This window comes from Convolutriloba macropyga, chromosome 4 (assembly GCF_964194025.1).
Source record: "Convolutriloba macropyga chromosome 4, txConMacr16.3, whole genome shotgun sequence".
NCBI classification, from domain to species: Eukaryota; Metazoa; Xenacoelomorpha; order Acoela; family Convolutidae; genus Convolutriloba; species Convolutriloba macropyga.
Genome location: NC_134471.1, coordinates 57,458,704 through 57,480,825, shown reverse-complemented (window position 1 = coordinate 57,480,825; position 22,122 = coordinate 57,458,704). Strand labels below are relative to the sequence as shown.

General features: G+C 35.0%; 1 protein-coding gene and 1 pseudogene across 2 annotated transcripts in view; one reads left to right on the top strand and one right to left on the bottom strand.

Annotated features, from left to right (window-relative positions):
• Positions 1-1,245: 1,245 nt before the first annotated feature.
• Positions 1,246-22,122, bottom strand: part of LOC142337783 (solute carrier family 22 member 13-like) — a 38,120-nt gene continuing 17,243 nt past the window's right edge. For both annotated transcript variants that reach the window (XM_075387298.1, XM_075387297.1), the window contains 11 exons: positions 16,280-16,468; positions 15,596-15,717; positions 14,836-14,955; positions 10,200-10,303; positions 9,580-9,734; positions 9,210-9,378; positions 8,340-8,645; positions 7,670-7,881; positions 7,171-7,287; positions 2,426-2,666; positions 1,246-1,493 (listed from right to left, as the gene is read on the bottom strand). In XM_075387298.1, coding sequence (XP_075243413.1) covers positions 1,418-1,493; positions 2,426-2,666; positions 7,171-7,287; positions 7,670-7,881; positions 8,340-8,645; positions 9,210-9,378; positions 9,580-9,734; positions 10,200-10,303; positions 14,836-14,955; positions 15,596-15,717; positions 16,280-16,468 — 1,811 coding nt within the window. In that variant the 3' untranslated portion in view covers positions 1,246-1,417. The remainder of the gene's footprint in view (positions 1,494-2,425; positions 2,667-7,170; positions 7,288-7,669; positions 7,882-8,339; positions 8,646-9,209; positions 9,379-9,579; positions 9,735-10,199; positions 10,304-14,835; positions 14,956-15,595; positions 15,718-16,279; positions 16,469-22,122) is intronic.
• Positions 17,377-18,278, top strand: LOC142337938 (uncharacterized; annotated as a pseudogene).

Below are 22,122 nucleotides of genomic sequence, written 5' to 3'. Positions count from 1 at the left end.
TCTCGAACCCATGCCCCTCGCTTCACAGCCACAGGTGTAATCCCTTGCCCTACCGACGCCTGTTACTGTTGTCTATCCGTAGTGGCTACATACAAATATTGGTCGATGGCTTTCTGTCTCGCTTGTTTTTGTTCAGCCGTATGCTTGATGAGCAAAAAAACCTTTACAGATCAGGCACTTAAGCATGTTCGTGTAGGCTGCATGTTTAAGGATCGCTAAAACACGTCAAGATAGGAGCGTTGTTAACCATTGCGTTCAAGTGCGACTTACATTTAATATATTAGATAGATAAAGAAGAATAAATTAGAAGGAAAAGAAAGAAGGGAGCGAGAAGGAAACACAGTAGTGGATGAAAAACAAGATTCACCATTTTTAGGACAAAAAACAGGCCATTTTTTGCTCCGACTCGGTCTCGAACCCATGACCTTCGGTTCATAGCCACAGGTGTAATCCCTTGCACTACCGACGCCTGTTACTGTAGTCTATCCGTAGTGGCTACATACGAATATTGATCGATGGCTTTTTGTCTCACTTGTTTTTGCTAAGCTGTATGCTTAATGAGCAGCAAAATATTTGCAGATCAGGTACTTAATCATGGTCATGTAGGCTGCATGTATAAGGATCGTCAAAACATATGAAGATAGGAGCGTCGTTAACCATTGCGTTCAAGTGCGACTTACATTTAATATATTAGATATAGAAGAATCAATAAGAAGGGAATTAAAGAAGGGAGCAAGAAGGAAACACACTAGTGGATGAAAAACAATATTCACCATTTTTGAGACAAAAAACAGGCCGTTTTTTGTGCCGACTCGGTCTCGAACCCATGCCTCTCGCTTCACAGCCACAGGTGTAATCCCTTGCACGACCGACGCCTGTTACTGTTGCCTATCCGTAGTGGCTACATACGAATATTGGTCGATGGCTTTTTGTCTCGCTTGTTTTTGTTCAGCCGTATGCTTGATGAGCAAAAAAAAAACCTTTACAGATCAGGCACTTAAGCATGGTCGTGTAGGCTGCAAGTTCAAGAATCGCTAACACACGTGCAGATAGGAGCGTTGTTAACCATTGCGTTCAGGTGCGACTTACATTTAATATATTAGATTCAACGCAGTTTAGTTTTTTAAGGGTGAAAATTGGCAAAATCTTATCTCAGTTTCAAAGGTATTTAAGTTTATAGCTCTACGATTTCTATGCATAATTATTCTGTTCCATCTTTTTAAGCAAATTCTGCGCCTTAAAAAGTTGGTTTTTGATAAATTAATTTGATGTAATTACAGATGTCAAAGGCACAACTATTAAACTCAATACAAATTAACAATCTACTCAAAACAAGTTTCAGAGCTACATAGTTGAAGTCTGTGTTGGTCTGTAGAGGAATAATTGAAGTGAGTAAAAAGACTGCTCATTTGATTGCTCAGCAATTCGTGACGTCATTCTTTTCATCTCCTTGTTTTTCATTGTTTACTGGTTCCTCTTCTGTACTGCTCAATCTAAAATGAAGGAAATTTATATCTGACTTTTGTTATGTCATAGTCGCCATACAATTAAATAACATCGACTAGCAGCACCTTTTTTTGCTACAAGACGTCAACCGCCGTTGATATAACTGCATTTAATAGATAGCAAGTTTTCAGTTAGTTTCAGCTACCAAAAAAACAAAAAAATTTTTCCAGAATTCAAAAACTTGCAAGATTCTTGCAAGATTCTTGCAAGATTTTGAATCCGAGCTAATTTTTTTTCATTGAATTCGGTTTTGTAATTTGTTTAATAAACAATAATTTGATTCAAAGATGTTTTCTATAACATTTGTACCCCGATTTATTTTTCTGTCTTGATTGATATCTTGCAAGATTCTTGCAAGATTTGAATCCGCTCATCACGAGGGTCATATTTATTACCCTGTGCTCTTTTGAACCCTCCCCATTCACAAATTACAAGCTGAGAGAAAACTATCAAAATTTGCATGCATGCCTGCCTGAGGGTTGGTTTGTTCAGTTTCAGCTAATTTTATTTTAAGCCTAGAACATTTGGAGTGGCTGGTAGCAGAAAAACGGGGAGGGGGAGGGGGAGGGCTTGGGGGAGAAGCAGAAAGGGGGAGACGCAGCAGGTTCCAAACCTACATTGATTCAAAATTGCCCTTTACGTCTGGGGTTCTGCTTATTCCCGTACTTCAGCGACCCCTGCTCTCAGAGCCCACTTAATTCACCTGGGGAACCCTTAGCTGCTCAGACACTAAATTCCCCCAGAGCTATACTAGTTTTCCTGTGAAGACGGAAAGAAGAGTCAACTTAAATCGCTCCCTCGAGTGATAAAATGCTCTAGCTAAGAACTCATATACTCGAATGCTCAAATATTTTTCATAAAAAGCACACGTCGATATTAATTGCTTCAAATCTACGTTCGAGAGAAATTAAACACTTACACGATGGTACTCTTAATGTGAACTTTTTGCAACTTCCGTTTGGCAAGTAACTTGCAGTCCTCCACTGTCTCTGGCAACTCCTGGCCCTTAGTCTCTGGGAGTAGGAAGCAAGCCAAGGCACCGAGAACTGCCAGCACCATCATGAAGATAAGACTGGATCCAGGGATGTAGGAATTGAGCATGTCTATGAATGGGAAACCCATTCCCACCACTCGGCAGATACCCGAACAGATGCCAACACCTACAACCATTTTATTTTCAAAACTAAATTTTTCCCGGAGATAAACGACCAGATACCCCTCGTTTCAATAATGTTACTGAGAAATTGTTTTCGATTTTTGTGGAAAAACTAATTGCTTTGATTCAAAATTGTTGTTCTCTGTTAATTTTGTATAACGGCACTCTGATTACACTCTGCTTTCTGACCGATTTTAATTCTTTTTTATTTATGCAATGGGGTAGTAAAACTTATATGCTTTTTGATGCAAAAATTTGTATGGCGCAACTTTTGCGGGTCCAACTTTCCTAGAAAAATGTCCAAATAGTTTTTCTGAGGAGTCTTCTTTGACAACCTATGAGGACAACCTATTTGACAACCTATTCTTTGACAACCTATGAGGATCCTACTGATCCTAAAGCATGCTATCTGACAATGAAAAACCTAGGCCAAGTATTTTTCGGAAAGTTTGTCAGAAATACTTTCGTCAGAACGTGTTGATTTTTAAGAAATTACTGCTCGTTTTTTTTGTTTCGACCCACTTTATTTATTGGGGGAGAAACTATATACTCAAATGGGTTTTTTGTTCAGTCAAATTTGACTGATCAATATATTCATCGTAGAGAGTTGTGATTGTTATCATTAGAAAGCCTGTACAGAGTACAATATGAAATTAAAACGATTTTTTTAATTTCGTTTTTTGCAGTTATCGAGGTTAACATATTTGTGAACATTGGAATGAAATCCGTTCTTCTTGTTCACATTTTTTAGAAAATTTTTGCTCAATTTTTCGTTAATTCTTCCAGAATTTGTTAATATACGTTAACAATAGTGCTATTGGTTTCGCCTAAAGACCCAGAGGAGGGTTGCTGACGGTTTTCATCCGACAAATTTTGCCTGGAAATTGACGATTTTTTTCCAGATTTTCTGATCTTTTATCAAAAATGGCCCCAAAAGTTTATTCGGCCCACTTTTTTCAATTTTTTTCAAAAGTAAAGACCTCAAACTGCTGACAGGCGTCAACTCAAAAGATGTAACAAAAATTTTGCCGGTTTTTTGCTAACTTAAAACAATCAATTTGAAAAATGAATAATCCAATTTTGATATATTGACATTTGGTGCCAAAGTATCTATCTTGGTTACAAATCAAGTAATTAGCTGTCATAATTGATTGCGTTGCATTATCCAGGCTAGTTTTTGTCTCGCGGTTTAACAATAAAAAAAATATAATGATTCCATTGAGGCAATGTACTTTTTAAAAAGTAATTTAGCAATATTTTCTGTTTATTACAGAACAGAAATTTGTCCAATCAAAAATGAAAGACTTTTGCCAACTTTTTTTTCAAAATGAGGTCCATGATCTTTCATTATGTTTTCAGACATAATTTCATTCTTTCTATGCCTTCAAAAAAATGTTGTCTTTAATTCGAATCGAAATCTTGTGTTTTAACCGTTTTTGTCGTGCTTTTTGCAGTCTAATGACTGAATATCAAAAAATAAAGAGCAATTTTTTGTATCTGATACTTGAAACTTTTTAATGCTTTCAGTTGACATCTATTGGCGCTTTTGTTTTTGAATATATTTGTTTCAAGAAAATCTCAACATACTTTTGAATTTTTCCATTTCTTTCAAAATTCTGTCAACCTGATGCTTGTTTTCTGTAAACAAAACCGCTTTTTATTGCTATTTATGGAATTGAAGTCTTTGTAGAGGTTATTGTGTGTGATCTTAACGGCTAGGGCCTAGTAAAAAAAACTGTGGGTCTAATGAAAAACAAAACAATTGATTTTTTTTAGTTTTGCCGGTACCTATCTTTTTATTTGCAGTGCTATCACACATTCTGGATATGGAAGCTCTCATTGGCTTCTTTTGGAGACATTAACAATCTTATTTCTTGATTTCAGTTGATTGCTAATGTTATTAATGACTTTAAATTTTTTGTTTTGGAACATTTGATCGACCTGTTGAACTCTGCCACTTTCTTTTTTTTCGACAACTTGTATCCTAGTCTTTTTAAAGACATCAGCCATCCTTTTTTGGCAGAGCAAACAATAAGTTTATTCGTTTTTAGGTAGCAGTGGCTAGTTTTATGACTCCGATGCTATGTTTTCAGATTTTTTTTTAAATTGATAATCATCATTGCCTGTGGTCTATTTTTTCTTGTTTTGTTTCTATAGTCCCCTTGAAATGAGGTCTCAACAATGTCCAAAAATTACTAATCTGTACAATTGATAGCTTAGAGTTTCAATGGCTTCAAAGATTGTGTTTTTGTATCCCTGTCTGTTGAATTTTGAGGTCTGCTTGCACTCGTTGTTATTTTGTTGTCCTAAGACATAGTCTGCATTTTAGTCTGCAAAAGTTATTTCCGACTTACTTTTGATGTAAAAATTTAGGTTTTATAAAATTTTTCAAAATAGTTGGTTTAAAATAATCAAAGTTTTTGGAATTCGGCGATTTTTTAAATCTCACTTCTGAAAATTTCAACAAAGTCTCTAATGTAAATACAGCTTAATTCTTCTTGCCGGAGACAACACTTTTTGTGACCACTAGATTTCGTTTATAGGTGGTATTATGGCTCCGTTATTTTGAGTTTTCATAATTCTTTTTTGTGGTTTGATTAATTAGTAATAATTTTTTGTAAATAATTTACCATTTTTCTGTTTGTTGTTTTTGATTTTCGTATTCAACTACAACATTCATGACAAAATCTATTAGATTTAATGATGAGAACTGTTAATCATAAAAATGCAATAAAATGAATAGCACATAGCTTCAATGACCTCGACACCTTATTTCCTAAATTTTAATAAATACTGGATTTTTAGATGTAGCTGTCAGTTTCCATTGTAGTCTTATGACATGTTCTGGATAATGAGAGATCACAATGGCTCCATTTATGGACTTATGAAATAGCCTATCCAATGGTTTCAGCTGTGAGCTAAAATTTTTCCGACTTCAAAAACTTTTTCAAAAATGTAGCCTTATTTTCAAATTCTGATTTTTTTCTTTTTCTATCTTTTTGCTACTTAGTGTCAGAAAAGACCGGTCCTATATTTTCTCAAGAGACATACAACTTTTTTGTAGCTGCCATTTAAATGTTAAGTGATGGTTCACTTGGTACTAATTAATCTTTACCCTGGTATTATCTGTTGTTATTTCGACTTTTTTTCTTAGGCGTTCTTAAAAAAAAGATATGGATTTTTTGGTTGCAATTAAACGTCATTTCGTTCATTGATTTTTTATCTTGTTTCCTGTTCTCATCAACGGCGAGTATCATTGGTTCTCCGAGGTGGCTTTAAAGGCTTTAATTAATTCCTCGCTAACGTATGGAGTTACACAAGTCTATCTAGTATTTGTAGTTGACGGCTGTTGCCTCTTTTTAATCTTAATGTGTTATTACGAAAAAAGTCACATCTGCTTTGAGGTGAAGTACAAGTTGATTTTTTTAGTTTGGATTTTAACTGATGTATTTGACTTTGTTATTGATTTTTAAAAAAAAATTGATTTTGAATTAGACGGGATGTTTTGTTGTTTTTTGCTTGTCTTGTCTCGTAATTTTATCAATTAACTGGTATGATAGGCTCTCTAAGGCGGCAGCATTTAAATTATCCACCGGTTTGCACTTAAAACAATTTACTCTTCAACCCATTATTTTCGAAGTGTATGTGTACTTTAGTGAAAATTTTGTTTCTCGTTCTCATTTGGTAGACCATAAAGTGAAAAATATGAGCGGGGTCGTAACATTATTTGCAAAAGCACATTACCGAGCTTCTTTGTTGTTAATACATCGCTGTTGAAGTGAGAGGAAAATGATGATATTTAGCGCGCTTTTCTGCGCTTTTTATAGTTATTTCTTGTGATTTAAAGCAGATTCTAGCATGAATTTCCGCTAACCTAGCCCTCTGTGCTTCAATTGTGCCCCGTTTTCTTGAAATTTGGATATTTAAATTCCTTTTGTACAAAAACCTCTCTTAACAAATGCTCCAGAATGTGCTGGTCCGGATTCAGCTTATGTAAGAAATTTGCCGAAAATAGATTGAATTAAAAATGAGAAGTGCACAGAAAAAAAGATGGAAGTTACGTAACAAAAGAGCATGAAAGGGCTGAAATTTGCGCCCATATCCACAAAGTCTGCCCGATGCTTAAAATACTCAGTGCATTCAATAATTTAGTGGAAACACAAAAAGTAATGATTTCACTAAAATGTTATTAATTGATTTCAAAATTCTGATCCTGTAAGGAACTGCTGAGAGAAATCTTGTGAGAAAACACTCAGATCTTCTAGAATAAGAATTTCAGAGCAGGTGGTTTTTACAAATACATGATGTTAGGATAATAGATGAAACGACTGACTTGCTTGGTCTGGGCATTTCGGTCTGATCAGAGACAATATCGAGCGCACTTCGAGCGCACACGATGTTTCGAGCGCACTTTAGTCTGATCAGAGGTTACCATCGTCTGAGAAGGTCTGATCAGAGATCACTTCCGGGTGGCACCTCAACCTGGCTAGCTCTTTGCTTTCACATACCTGTTGTTCTGGACAATGTAGGCATTACTTCTCCAGTGTAGAGGAAGGCCATGTCAAAGGTACCTGTGATGAACAGTTTGCTGCAGGAGGCAAACAGCTGTTTCAGCATCTGATCATCTGAAGCAAACATCCATATCGTCCTCTCGCATATTGCACGTCATATATATTTATTATGCTACTTCATCAACAATGATTTTATTTATTTTATAGGCTAAGAAGACGAACAATTTAATGTCTCCAGAAATTCTATTAAAAATTTGTCCTGGAAACCATATTCGTTTTATGGAACCAGAAAAAAAACTGTCATCATTGTCAGAAAACAACCGATATCATTACTGCGATATCACTGCACAATGCTGCTACATTCACTTGTTCATAATTCCTCCAAAAAATCTGTTCTCTTGACCAACAAATCATTATCACAGATGTGATAGTGTTTGGTCTATACAGAACTATCTGTGGTATTTAGCTTTAATTGCTACAAAATTCAGAGTCGTACCATGAAACAGCTGGCACAAAGCGAGGGACACCCCACACATGAACAGTCCACCCATCATTGAGGCCCGTCTTCCAATGATATTGATGGCGAGCATTATGAGGAGGACTCCTGCCATTTCGAAGCACCCGTTGATCAGAGTGAAGGAATAGATGTTGAGGTTGAACAAATCCTGGCCCATTGTCAGGGCATAATAGAGCAAAGTATTCGCACACCTACAAATACGAATATGACGCCTGTTAAAACCCATAAAAACACTTTAAACACACCACATTAGTACTATCTCATGAGACACTGCTAGACCAAAGAGGTGCGAGCCTTCCATTTTGTTCAGTCACTTTCCAAATGTTGATGAGACTTTCGATTATGCAACCCAATCCTCCGATGAGACCCACTTCTCAATTATGCAATATAAGTATCATTCTAACATCCTTGTGCAACTGAATTTGCAATATCGGTCATCTGTATCTGTATGCTAAAATGGGCGGTATCTGAAAACTGAATTCCGTTTAAAAACGGGCTTTCATTCACATTTTTTGCAATAAAAATCTGCAAAGAGGCTATAACACAATAAAAATCTCCGGTTACAACTTCAATTTAGATACATTTCAAGTTAGGTTCAAGTTCACGAACAGTACGGTTTTCAGTACAAAAATGAAATTGCAAAACTCACCATACAAAGACGAATACAAAAAGCCACCTCTTCAACAATGGCGATTTTCCTATCTCCGCAAAACCACTCGTTTTCTCTTCAATCTTGTCAATCGACACATCTTTCGATTTCTTAGCAAAAATTGCTTTTATCGTCTCTCCTAACGTCCGATTAGGCCGCTGGGTCTGGATCAAGTCATCAAGACGTTGCCACATTTTTGGATCCAATTGCTTTTTGGTCTTCCTCTCAATGTTTGTAGCTATTCTCTTAAACTCGCGGAACTTTCCTTGTTCGAGTAACCAGCGGGGACTTTCCGGCATCACTATGCTGAAAGGGTCACAAATTTTGATTCGCTTTTCCGAAATGATTGAAAATGTTGGAAATGGACCGCAACGTATTTGAAGACGTTTTCATACAAACCCACCAAACTTATACTGTTACCTACTTATTGATAAGCGAATTTAAATCTTACTCCATCCATATAATCAGGTTAACCAGGTGGAAAAATAGAGCTTCTTGTCGATCTATGTCGACCATATTTGATTTTGCTATTATTTTTTTGTCTTAAACCGGAATTTAATGGAAGGAATGAGATCATCTCAGAAAATGTTCTATAACTTATGAATACATTAGTACGTAGATTGTAACTTAACACCATTGGAACTTGATCGATTTTTAACCCTTTGTTTCTCTAAATAAGCTAAAATAGAAATCTTAGCTCCCTCGTGAGTACTTTTACGCAGCACTCGGCTTCAACTGACATCGGGATTTTTATCTTTTCAAAAAAGAGCAAAATTATTTTTTAATGCGCTCAGTTTAAATGCATCACTATATTAAATACGCCAAATTACCAACCGTAACAAACTGGATAATGATAGAAATATAACTTACAGCCAGTAGACCATGACTGGGATAGAGAACCACATGCCAGTTGTAGTGAAGAGTCTCCAGGACTTGATCAAGTATGCGAAAAATGAGTAGAGGATCATGCCAATTCCGATCTCAATTCCAGGAATCATACCAATCATGCCTCTGTGTTGGGGCATCATTACCTCAGCGCCTGTCAAATGAGCATTGAACTCACTATTTGAACTACATTTTCAGAAGACATTCGGTAGTAGGATTTTCATTATGGGGGTGGCCCTTTAGAAACCGTTTATAATGCACTTTGTACAAGAACGGATGTACTCTGGACGCGTTTTCGTTACTTGTACAATTTAAGGAAACAGATTAAAGGAATTTACGATGGTTTCCTACTAACCAAAGGTGACAGCTATGGGGAATTTGCTCATGTTGAAGAGAGAGACTATGAATCGGAGGGTGAGGAACACAGCAATGTTGTTGGACACAGCGAGTGCAAGAATGAAGAAGATCTCCAGGAAGTACTGCAGAATCAAGATGGACTTCCTGCCATACCTGTAACACAGATTCTGTTGCAAGACGACTGACTCTTTTAAGCGGCAATCTTAATCAGTATAGGCGACTTCCAAGTAGTTCCATCAAGCGCGGCGAACTATGAAACTAAAATTTGTATAATCAAGTAATCATTGAGCGCCAAATTTTCAAAATTTCGAACAGAAATTTGATCTTCACAGCGTTTGACTCAATTTTTTTCAAATAAAAATTAAAGTTAGTTATTTGATTTTTATATAAAAAGTAAATAGAGCAAGTAGTTTTCTGGCGCAGAGTCGTCACTAATCAGCACAGAGAAAAGTGGCTAAAGACCACTAAATTTAACTGGCTAATGTGTGAACCATCTCAAAATTTCTATCAGCTTAGGAGTAAATTCAACGTCACTGATGCTGCACGCATCTGTTGAAGAGCAACTGCATTTGAAAAAAAATCAATTTCCAGAATGCAAAAAGGGAGTTGTTTACTCACTTGTCGCTGAGGTATCCGAGAGCGAATGCACCCACACTCTGTCCGAACACGAAGAGTGCCTTGTCTATCCTCCTGTAGATCTCACCTCCACAGATCAATCCGAACTAAATTAAACATGTATTTATGCTCTTTTACATCTAATATGACAGCTGTCAATATGCGATATGTACATCGATCTTTTGTATCTTTTACCCAATTGCCAACCCTCTGCAACACAAACCCATTTAATTTTCACTTTTGAGGCCCGTTCTTTCTTGTTGTGTGTGGACATTCATTCCTGGTGAATCAAAGTTGTCCAGGCAAGTTTTTATTGATATTGGTCGTTTAAGCTGCTGTGAGCCAACAATAAAAATTTACTGGAATATGCTCTTAATTGAACACTTAATTTTTCTGGAAAAATAGATTATCTATAAAAAAGCGTTGCAGCTCCAATTATTTTTTAGAATGTTTGGACTCAATGCCAAGTCAATTTTGTGCAGCAATAAAAACAAACATTAGCAGTAAGCAAACAAAAAAAGTAGTAAAAGAGTTTATATGCTTATAAACTCTTTTACTACTCTTTTGTTTGCTTACTGCTAACGTTTTTTGTGTACCACAAAAATGACTTGGCATTGAGTCCAAACATTCTAAAAAATAATTGGAGCTGCAACGCTTTTTATAGATAATCTATTTTTCCAGAAAAATTAAGTGTTCAATTAAGAGTATATTCCAGTAAATTTTTATTGTTGGCTCACAGCAGCTTAAACGACCAATATCAATAAAAACTTGCCTGGACAACTTTGATTCACCAGGAATGAATGTCCACACACAACAAGAAAGAACGGGCCTCAAAAGTGGAAATTAAATGGGTTTGTGTTGCAGTGGGTTGACAATTGGGTAAAAGATACAAAAGGTGATTTCACCATACGTTCGGTTTTTTAGCAACTTATTTTAAAATGTGGTTTGGATTTGCTGAAACGCTGCTTTCTCCTAGAAATTGAAAAATTGAACAACTTTGCTTTTTACTTAAGATTTTTATTTCTACAATAATATGTTTTATCAATTAAAATCTTAGGAGCCATAGCAAATAAAGTGAAACCAGAAGGTTTTCTGAGAAAAGCTGCAAAAAGAAGTTTTTTGTAAAATTTTATAAATAATCTAATACAAATCTTCCTACATTTAATGTAAAAAGCAAAATTAGAATTTCAAGACAAAACCAGAAACTCGTCTGTGGTCCTGTAGAGCCACAAAGAAAGAAAACAACCAACATTTTTCAAGATAGATGGCGAAAACGTTGTGATCACTCCAATTATATAATCATTAAACTAATGACGTTAAAACCACAGAGACTGCAAGTCAACTCAAATAGAACACAAATCCATAAAAAACACTAGGTCTTGTTTTCATCTTGCTTTATAGATTGAAGTTAGTGTTTTCATTTTAATTACTTCAATATTATTAAAAATATGCTTGAACCAACAATGCCATAGTTTTGATATTTAATATTCAACCAATACCCTTATCCACATAACTTTCTTTGGAAATTTGAGTTCCCAAGCTGTTGAGAAATTCTCAAGCCGAGTTGAACTCCCAAAATGAAAAAAAGGCAGCTTTTTAAAATGAAAAAAAATTTAAAGGCTGCCTTTTCGACAAAAATTTTGTTTTCACGAAAACAAAATGAAAATCGAGTCCGATAAAATCGGAACTAAACAAAAAAACCTGTACCTTATTCGATAAGACATGAGACTACTTCAGAATGAGACCCGATAGCAGATCGACAAAGAAGAGCAAAAAGAGCGAAGTTCAAAAATACGTTTTAATTTTTGAAAACATCCAGTATCAAATTAATTAAAACCAATAAGTATCAACATAAATCATTAAGAAGGTCAAATTGAAGTTCAATAGGAGGCTATGGATACGTGTCATTATCCATAATATGTCAGAAGACTACAAAAAATTTTGCAAATGCGAAGAAAAAACAATTAAAGTTAACAAGAAAACGCCGTCGCAAAGATAAAAACCATAAACTAATCACGGAGAACTTTTAATATCTTCAATGACGCTTTTTCAACGCCACCCAGTTGCAGCTGGGCCACCTATTATCTTGATAATCTGTCAAGGAAACAGAAATTTCAGAAATGGGCCAATTTCCAAAAATCACACTTCTGTTATGAAAACGCTTAGTATTAAATCCAAGAAACCAATAGTTGGAAATAAAAAACCGTTAAAAAGATTAAACTTTGGTTTGCTAGAAAGAAGCTGCGAACTCTAGCTACAGAGAGCACGTTACAAAACTGACAGAAACAGGTTAAGTGTGACAAAGCTCAAAAATCCACCAACTTTTTTCAAACCAATATTTTTTAAAAATTCCAAATATTTTACTTAAAACAAAATCCGCATTTTTTGCAAAGGCTAAGGAGGCAAGCAAGACAACGACGGACATCAATTACGAAAGAACACGATATTTCAAATTGTATCAAATCCCAGTGTTTATGCGATTAAAGCCATGTTGAAGCAATGTTAAAGCCGTGTAGAAGCCATGTTGAAGAGATTGAAAACCATTACAAACTACTAATTGACAAAAAAGATTTGAGTTCTTTTCTTGAACTTCCTTCGATTTTAAATGTGTCTACTCTGTAAAAGATCTTTGTGAAATAGACAACAAAAAGAACCACAAATATTGACCAGTATCAAAAACTCACGAAACTCTTGTGAAATCGCATTTATAGGAAGTAAAGGCATCAGGCAAAAACATAACCAACAGCAAAAACAGTGCTCAGAGCAACAGAAGTTTTATGAGTTTTGTCTTCAATGGGCTGTGTAAAAATTTATTTGTTGAGGATAATGAGAACAAGATCCGGACCAGAAATACATTCTTTTGATAGATTTATTTGAAAGCCGTTGAAACCCATAGCTATAAACACAAATCGTCAAATATATTCATATAAAGAACACACGGAACCATTACGGCTTTTTATTGTCAAGAATACGCCGTACTACATCAAAGAAAGACAATTAGAGTCAAAACTGAAAAATTCTATTAACTTTGAGAGAGAACGGTTTCGCAGTCGTTGAAACTAAAACTAATGAGTAAAATCTATGAAACTTTTTGCGCTTTCTTTCAATGTTTATTCCTCCTGTCATGAATGTGTTTATTTTAAAAGGGAACAGAAAACAACCTCAAATAAAGGCAAATATTCAAAAATCACAAAGTTTTACTGAAAATTTGTAGCAAGAAAGCCAAAAAAAACATTCGTTAAATAAAAATCCACTCAACAGAGATTTTTATCTTCAATTGGAATGATTTTTCACTGTATATATTGAGACTAGGCTCCAAGTGGCAGGAAAAGGGATTTAAAAACTGGCAAACTCTAAAACAACGCTGACATTTTCTTAATACATAGAAGAAATTGTGAACAGAATTGAATATTAGACTCAAAATCATAAGAGGCATAAGATAACAACTAACACGGTTCACAGATTCATAGTTTCAACAATAACTCATATATTACGCAATTGAATGATTGGTTAGTAAGACGTAGTCGTCAGGCACCAGAAAGAACAACAAATGAAGGCAAATCAATTAAAATTTACTAAAACAAATTAAGAAAGCCATAAATTAAGATCGATTCTCTGAAAACATTTATCATATATACTGATTTGGCCTCATTTTGTTTATATAGAATCTGATCTGTCAATAACTGGAGCTTGATTCGAAGTCATTGTTTTCAATATTCAATATTTACAAAAAATCAAAAACGCAACAAAAATATTTTTGTGACCACGCACCAGGAAAATCCGAAAACCTATTGACCGTAAGAATCCGAGATAAATCCAAATCTAGCCCTGATTTTACTGCGCGTCCATTATTACGAACGTTTGCAAAATAGAACAATTGGAAAAATAAACATTTCAATGAACCAAAAATAAATGTTTTTCTGGTAATTATTGAGTTAATTTTCCGAAAAACCGGCAAAATTTTAATCCGGAAGAATCCTATTGGAAGCAATAGTGCAAATAGGCCTTTTTGGATTTTTCAAAGATAGTGACAGTGATGTTGGATCTCTACTTCCGACATACTTAAACAGAGTGGGATAAAAGAGCGTATTTTTTATTTTAAAAATGTCTGATATGCGGAAAATTTGGCAGAAACATTACCCAAAAGACTCGAATAAAACCAGTCGGCAAGCCTCTTCTGTCTTTAACAGTAAAATCAGTAACATTCATGTTAACAATTCTACAATTTTAAGAAAAACTGACGGAAATCTGGTAAAAAATTACGGAAAATGTGAATAAAAACCACAAAATTCCATCTACAATTCAGAAAACTTCAAACTTCGATATTTCCCTGTAAAAAACAAAATTCAAAAAATATATTTTTAATTCCATATTCTACAGTCGACGGGTTTTCAATTGATTCTAGGCATAACTCTACGATGAATATATCGATCGGCCAAAATTGACTGTACAAAAAATCAATTTGAGTATATAGCCCCCCCCCCCCCCCCCCACAATTGGGGCGGAACAAAAGATACGAGCGGCACTGGTCGGAACATAATTTGCACCCGCGCATTACCGCGCCTCCGTGTTTTTGTTGACAAACACAGAAGAGTGTATAATTTTTGACTATTACAATAAATAGAGTTAATCAGCTGACCTCTTTAGTGGCAGAGTCCTCAATTTCGTTCGGCATGAATTCGAAACCTTTCATTTGGTCACACCTTTTGTACTCTGACGTAATCAACTGTCTAGACATGTTCCGGTGTGATGTCAGCAGCTAGAACAGTTGAAATTCAAGAACCTTAAGCAAAAGTGAAATTTTAATTTGTTCCCCTCACTATATTGTTTTCACCGATCAGTAAATTTTTTCAATTTAAAGTCCACTCCTGTTAAAGATTTTTCCATGATTGTTTCGCTGTTTTTGCGATCGATCAAAAAAGGGGCTTTTCGAGGAAGTTTTTTGTCAACTATCAGATATTGCAATGCCATTGGATTTACATTTGCATGGGCCAAAAAGCTTTCCTTGCATAGAACTCAGTTGGAAATCGACTCCAAAATATTCTTTGATTTATGAGCTGGAAAAATCTCAAATTTCTCTTCAGTAACCTTGATTGAAGTCTGTGGGGAAAGTGAAATGCAATGCGAAGTAAAAGGCATCTGACCTCGAAACTGTCACCTTTTTATACCTAAATTATACCCCGATACATAAATGCAAAAGTTTCATCAAAGAAGAAGTAAAATGATCAAATGCATCAAAATGTGACCTACAGCAAAATAAAACAAAGTATTGTGGATCTGTAATTGGTATATCTACTGTATAAATTGAAAATCATTATTGATTCAAAAGGGGCTCACAAATTAGTTCATACAGGCTGATGGAAACTAAAATTTCTCCATGGGTGGGAAAAGATTATTGCCTGTGCAAGCGTAAGGTTAAGTGATTGTGATTCTTCCAGAAGGAGGACTGGATTAGTGTCCAGTGCTGTACACCCTCTCTCCCTGTCTGCCGGAACACCCTTACATCCAAACGAATTCGGATCTAAAAGTCACATGCAAATTATACTTTGACGTTTTTTTTATTCTGCTTCATGTATATGCATACAGCAGATATTTCAGTGGACATTTTTCATTCACCTTGTATAACTTAGAACTCATTTAAAGTACAACGGGAAAAGTTTCCATATCATATCCACATGATCTCAGTTCCAGATAATCCTGTGTCGATGTGTCAGCTCCATTTCAGCGCATTATTTTACATGAAATGCGCAGAATGAGGTGAAATAATGAAAGAAATAACTGCGCGAGCTGAAATGCACTAAAAACTGATAAATTCGGCTCACATTTAACGCATTTCGTGATTACTTTACATAATTTAAGCGCTGTTTCAGAGCATTGTGTTCGGTTTTAGTGCAGACCTTTGATGCTAAAACATCAAACGTTATGCTAAAACATGAGATGCTAAAACATGTGGTTTGATAAAAACTATGGGGCCGAAACATTGAGGAAAAAAATTTAGCATCCAATAGTCAATTGAAATATTTAATGGTTTCAATTGGATAAAAATTTACTTCGAATTTAGAACTATAAACAAACATTTTAACCTGTAAAGAACACCTGGTCAATCACTTCAGGTGGGACAGTGGCAAACTCCCCCTCCCCCAATCCTGGAATCCAGCACCTGTGTGGAATGTGTGCGGCTGCAAACACTGACCACAGCATGTTGCCTCCATCCTGTATCACTACCATTCCCACTCCAAACAGGATGAAGAGATGCCATCTGTTCTTATATCCTGCAATAAAACATTATTATTCTCGAATTTGTTCACGCGTCACAGAGGAATACCAGGCTTCTGTAATTATGCGACTTAGTTTTTCTCAGTCTCATGAATTTTCTCTCGATTTAGCATTCATTTATTCTTCATGAGCAACATTGTCTTGAGGGAGAGGATAGCATGCCGTTTTTTGTTTCAAAAAAGGCAAAACAGGAACAAAATTTTAACGGAATTTATTGACTCGATCCTCTCGAAATTGTAAGAATAGAAAAGGTTAAAAAATTTTCATTATAAAGTCGGAGAAAGAGTTGTATCATTTCTTAATACATAAATGACACGATTCTAATTTTCAAACTTAATTGAATGAGAAACCATATTATATAATAGCGATGGAGAGGGACTCTATATAATATATTAATGCATGTATTATTTTGGGAACCAGACAATGTCGATGGCTTTTACCAACAAAAGTAGTTGAAAAATTTGTTTAACAAAAGTTGCTGCCCGCTCTGCATGTCACATACTTTGGGGAGAAATGTGCGCTATATGAAGAGGGCGTACATCGTTGTGTTCAAACTTGGCCACCGCAAACAATGTACAAAAATTATTGCAAAATTATCCAGGCTCTGTTTTTTTAGTTGAATGTTAAAGATATTAGTTAGTACTAGCAGGCCCGCAAAAGCGTTACAAGAAAATCATTTAAAAGAAAAGAAATATACAAAGATTAATTTTTTTGTACAACCCGTACTGAAACCCATGCCCCTGGTTCAACAGCCATAGGTACCGAGGTGTTTGATTTGAGTATATTACCCCCAAAACCACCAATTTTTGTTCCAAAACTTTTTTGGCTTTACTATATTGCATATTTAAGGAGAGCCGATACTTGAACAGATAAAGAACATTTACATGGTAGCATATCGTAGCGCATGTACCACGTTAGGCTGCAGGTTCGTAAGGAGCGTCAAAACAAGCAAAGATGAGGAACATCTGAGAGAAAAAAGAAAGAAACGAAAGAGAGAAAAGAAGACAGAGAGAGGATAAAGGCAGAAAAAAGAGAGATAACAAACTTAGAAAAATAACATAGAAGAGAAAGGTAAGATAGGTAGAAAAAAAAACAGAAAAAAAAAGAAAAAGAAAGGACGAAAAAACAGAAAAAAAAGAGAATAGAAATGAAAGGAATGAGAGAATAAAGGAACGAAAGAGAAACGAAAGAGAGATACAAAGCCAAAAACAAAGAAAAAAAGCAGAAGAAAGAACAGAAAAGAAAGAGAAAAGAAAAAGAGAAAATAAAGAGAAAAGAGAGAGCAAAAAGCAAAGAAAAGGCAAAGAAAGACAAGAAAGCAATAGAGAAGAAAGACAGAACCGACAGAAAAGACAGATAAATAAATGAGAGAAAAACAAAAAAGAGAAAAGAAACGAGAAAAGGAAGAGAGCGAGAGAAGAGAAAAAGAGATAGACCAAAAAAGAGCAAATCAAGAGAGAAATGAATGAGAAATATTTTAGAAACCGCAGACAGAAAAAAAAGACAAAGGAGAGAAAAGTAAAAAAAAAGAAAACAATGGAGATGTAAGAGAGAAAAGCGAGCGAAAAGGAGAGAAAACTAATGAAGAGAGCAAAAAAGAACAGAGAACAAAAAAAGAAAATCGAGATACGAAAGACAAAACGGAACGAGAAAGAAAAAACAAAAGAGAGACCCGAAAAAAGCAAAAGAAAGAGAAGAGGAAAAATAGAAAAGAGAAAAGCAAGAAAGAAAAAGTGAAAAACAGACAGGAGGAAAACTGAAGAGAAAAGGGAGACAAAAGACAGAAAAGACGAAACAGACAAATGAAAGAGAGAAACAGAAACAAAAAAACGAGAAGAAAAAAATAGATATAAAAGAGAGAAAAGCAAAATAGTAGCGAAAGAGGAAAGAACTTGAGAAACCATACACAAAAAAAATCAAAGGAGAGAAATAAGAGAGAAAAGCGAGAGAAAATGAGAAAAAGACAGCAAAAAAGAGATGAAAGACAGAATAGAGCAAAACTAAAGTGAAAAGAGCGAAAAGGAAAGACAAGATAAAAAGAAAGATGATAGAGAGAGAAAGAAACAAAAGAGAAAACAAAGACAGAAAGAGGCAGAAACGAAAAAAAAAAGAAAAAAAAGAGCAGAGAAAAGCAAAAAAAAGAAAACAAGAGAACTGCAAGAAAAAAGAAACAGCGCAAAAAGGAGAAAAAGATAGGACAGAGAGAAAAGAGAAACGAAACAGAGAAAAGAAAGGCAGAAAAAGAACAGAAAAGACGGAGAAAGAAAGAGAGAAAAGAAACATAGAAGAGAAATAGAGAAAAACAAGCGATGAAAGAAGCAGAGAAAAAAGACAGAAAACGTACAAACAAAAGAGGAAAGGCACAAAAAAAGAACAGAAAAGACATTGAAAAGAAAGAGAGAAAAGAAGGGGAGACAGAAAGCAAAGAAACATAGAGAAATTGAGAAAAACAAGAGATGAAAGAAGCGGCGAAAAAGACAGGAAAGAAAGAGGGGAAGGGAACAAACGAAAAAGAAGGAAGAAAAAAGAGCAGAAAGGGGGAGAAGAAACTTTTTAGAGAAAATAAAAAGAGAAAAGAAAGAGAGCGAGAAAAAAGGAAAGCAGAAAAAAAGAACAGAAAAGACAGTGAAAAGAAAAAGGGTGAAAAGAAAGAAAGCAATGAAATACAGAAGAGAAATGGAGAAAAACAAGAAATGAAAGAAGCAGAGAAAAAAGGCAGAAAAGAAAGAGAGAAAGAAACAAAAGAAAATAAAACGGAAGAAAAGAGGAGAAAAGAGCAGAAAGGGGGAGAAACTGTTTCGAGAAGAGAAAAAGAGAAAAAAAGAAACAAAAAGGAAAGGAAGAAAGAAGAGCAGAAGAACGAAGGACAAGAAAATTTATCGAAAGACAGGAGAGAAAAGTAAGGACGAAAAGAAGAAAAAAGCAACAGAAAAGAAAAAGCATGAGAGATTAAACACAAAAGAAAGAGAAAAAAAAGAGAGAAAAAAAATAGAAAAGAACGGCAGAAAAAAAAAGAAACGAAAGAAAAAAGAAAAAGAAAGAGAGAAAGACAGAGAAAGAGAGAAAAAGAAGCGAAAAGACAGAAAAAAGAAGGGGAGAAAGAGAAAAACATAGCAGAGAAAAACCATAGATGAAAGAAGAATGAAAAGCAGAGAAAAAAGACGAAAGAGAAAAAAGAGAAACGAAAGAAACCAAAAGAGAAAAGAAGGGAAGAAGAAGAAAAAGGGGGGACAAGAAATTTTTTTATTTTTATAGAAAAGAAAGATAAGAAAGAAAGAGGAAACAAAGAAAAAAGAGCAGAAGAGGGATTACCAAATTTTTAGAGAAAAGAAAGAGAATAGAAAAACAAAAAAGAAAGAAAAAAGCAAGAGCGAAAGAAAAGAGAAAATCAAGAGATCAAAAAAGAGAACAGCAAGAGAAATTAAATACAGAAAAGAAGGAGAAAAGCATGAGAAAAAAAGGAAAAACAACAGAAAAAAAAGAAAGAAAAAGGATGAAACCACAAAAAAAACAGTACAAAAAAGGAGAGAGAGAGAGAGAGAGAGAGAGAAAAGACCGAGAAACGAAAAAGAGAAAACAAAGAAAAGACAAGAAAGAGAAAGATATATGGAAAAGAAAAACAGAGAAGACAGCGAAAAAGAGAGCAAAAAGAGAGAGAGAGAGAGAGAGAAAAAGCTAAAAAAAAGGGAAAAAGGAGAGAGATAAAGAGAGAGAGAGAGTGAGCAAGATAAAGAACGAAAGAGAGAAGGTGAGAGAAAGCAAATAGAAAAAAAAAGAGAAGAGACAGGAAGAAAAAGAACAGAAAAATTAGAAAAGAACACAAAAGGAGAAAAACAGAAGAAACGAAAGAGAAAAGAAAGGTATAAAAGAACAGAAAAGAGACAAAAGAACGAGAAAAAAAGAAAGGCAATTGAAAAGAACAGTAAAAAAGAAAAGAAAGAATGGACAGAGAAAAAAATAGAAAATGAACAACGAAAGCAGAGAAGGAAAAGAGATAAGAGAGAAAAAAAAGAGGAACGAAAAGCAGAAAAGAACAGAGAAAGAGAGAAAGGAAAAGCCGAAGCGAAAAAGAAGTGAAAAGGAGGAGAGAAAAAAAGAGCACAAAGCTAGAGAGGAGAGAAAGACATCAAAAAAAGAAAAAGCAAGAGAGAAAAGAGAAAGAGAGAAAAGAACAAGAATCAGAAACGGAGAAAAAAGCAGAAAAGAAGAACAGAATAGAGGAGAAAATAAAAGCAGAAAAAGAAAGAGAAAAAACAGAGATTAAAAAAACAGAAGGAGAAAAGAAACACAAAAAACAGAGAAAAGAAAGCGAGAAAAGCATAAGAAAACAGAGACAGGAAAGAAAGAGAAAGGCCAGAGAGAAAAGAGAAAGAGAACAGAATGAGAAACAATAGAGAGAAACAAAAGAGGGGAACGAAAGAGAAAAAGGTCCAATTAACAGAATTGCACTAATCTTTGTTGAGAAATAAAAACACGTTGAACATAAGCTTGTCTACGCCGCATTATTATCTAGCTAAATTAAATTATTTTATAAGGACAATTCCCTATATTCGCTTCCATTTCAGGAATTGACCTTTTTTAGAGATCATCGTTTTCCTAATATCCGTGATGCATCAGCAAAAGCCATTCCCGGACTATATTTGTGTAATTATTCTTTCGCTGATGGACTTATTTATTATTAGCAGGTTTTCACTTTTTTCCCTATTCTGCATCCGCAGTTTTTCGGTCGTTGACAATTTTGGTACAGGCAGCTTTTCGGTCATTGGCAGCTTTTCGGTCAATGACCTATTTTTGCATCCGCGGTTATTCAATCACTGACCTTTATAACATAGGAAGCTTTTCGGTCAACGACTCTTTGGCAATAACAGCTTTTCGGTCAATGATCTTTTTTAAAATGCATACTTTTTTAAAATGCATACAAAACGCTATGCTGCATGTTTAAGAGGCTTTAAAATATATGAAGATTAGATGCTTAAACATGGTGATATAGGTATTCGAAATACGTTTAATATATAGAAAGGTAGATCGTGACACCAAAGACCTGGAGGAAGGAGCGTGAAAAAGGGAGGAAATTGGAGAAAAGGGTGCGAGGTTAAGGGAAAAAAGTCCCGATTAAACTACGCGCCTCACCTGCTCCTTAGCTCAACTCATTGCGCTTCCGCTCCTCAACCTCTAGACCCAGGTTCAAACCTGACTGCTGTCGTTCGTTTTCTCAGAAAACCATGTTTAAGGGCCGTTAAAACATCTTAAGATAGGCGCTTAAGCTTGGTGTTCAGCGTCTCTCTGTCGACGTTGAATTAATATACAGATATTCTATTCCGTACAAAAAATCAATCGTATTTGCGCTGATTCAGTTGGGCAAAAGGCTAAAAGGTTTTGTGCTCAAGTGAATTTTCTAACTTGGAAAATTCACTGGTTTATTTGCACTGACGATAGCAATGAACGTTCCTAGTTGAAAAAATCACATGCGCACAGTAACTTTTGACATTCTGCTCAATTGAATAAAAAAACTGCAAAAAATGAGCATCCTCGTGAATAATGACTTCATTTCTATTGTCAAAATTTGTATTTTAAATTTTGTGCGGAAAAAGCTGGTGCAACATGGAATTGTTTTTTTTAAAAAAAAATGTGAAGTCAATATTCACAAAAA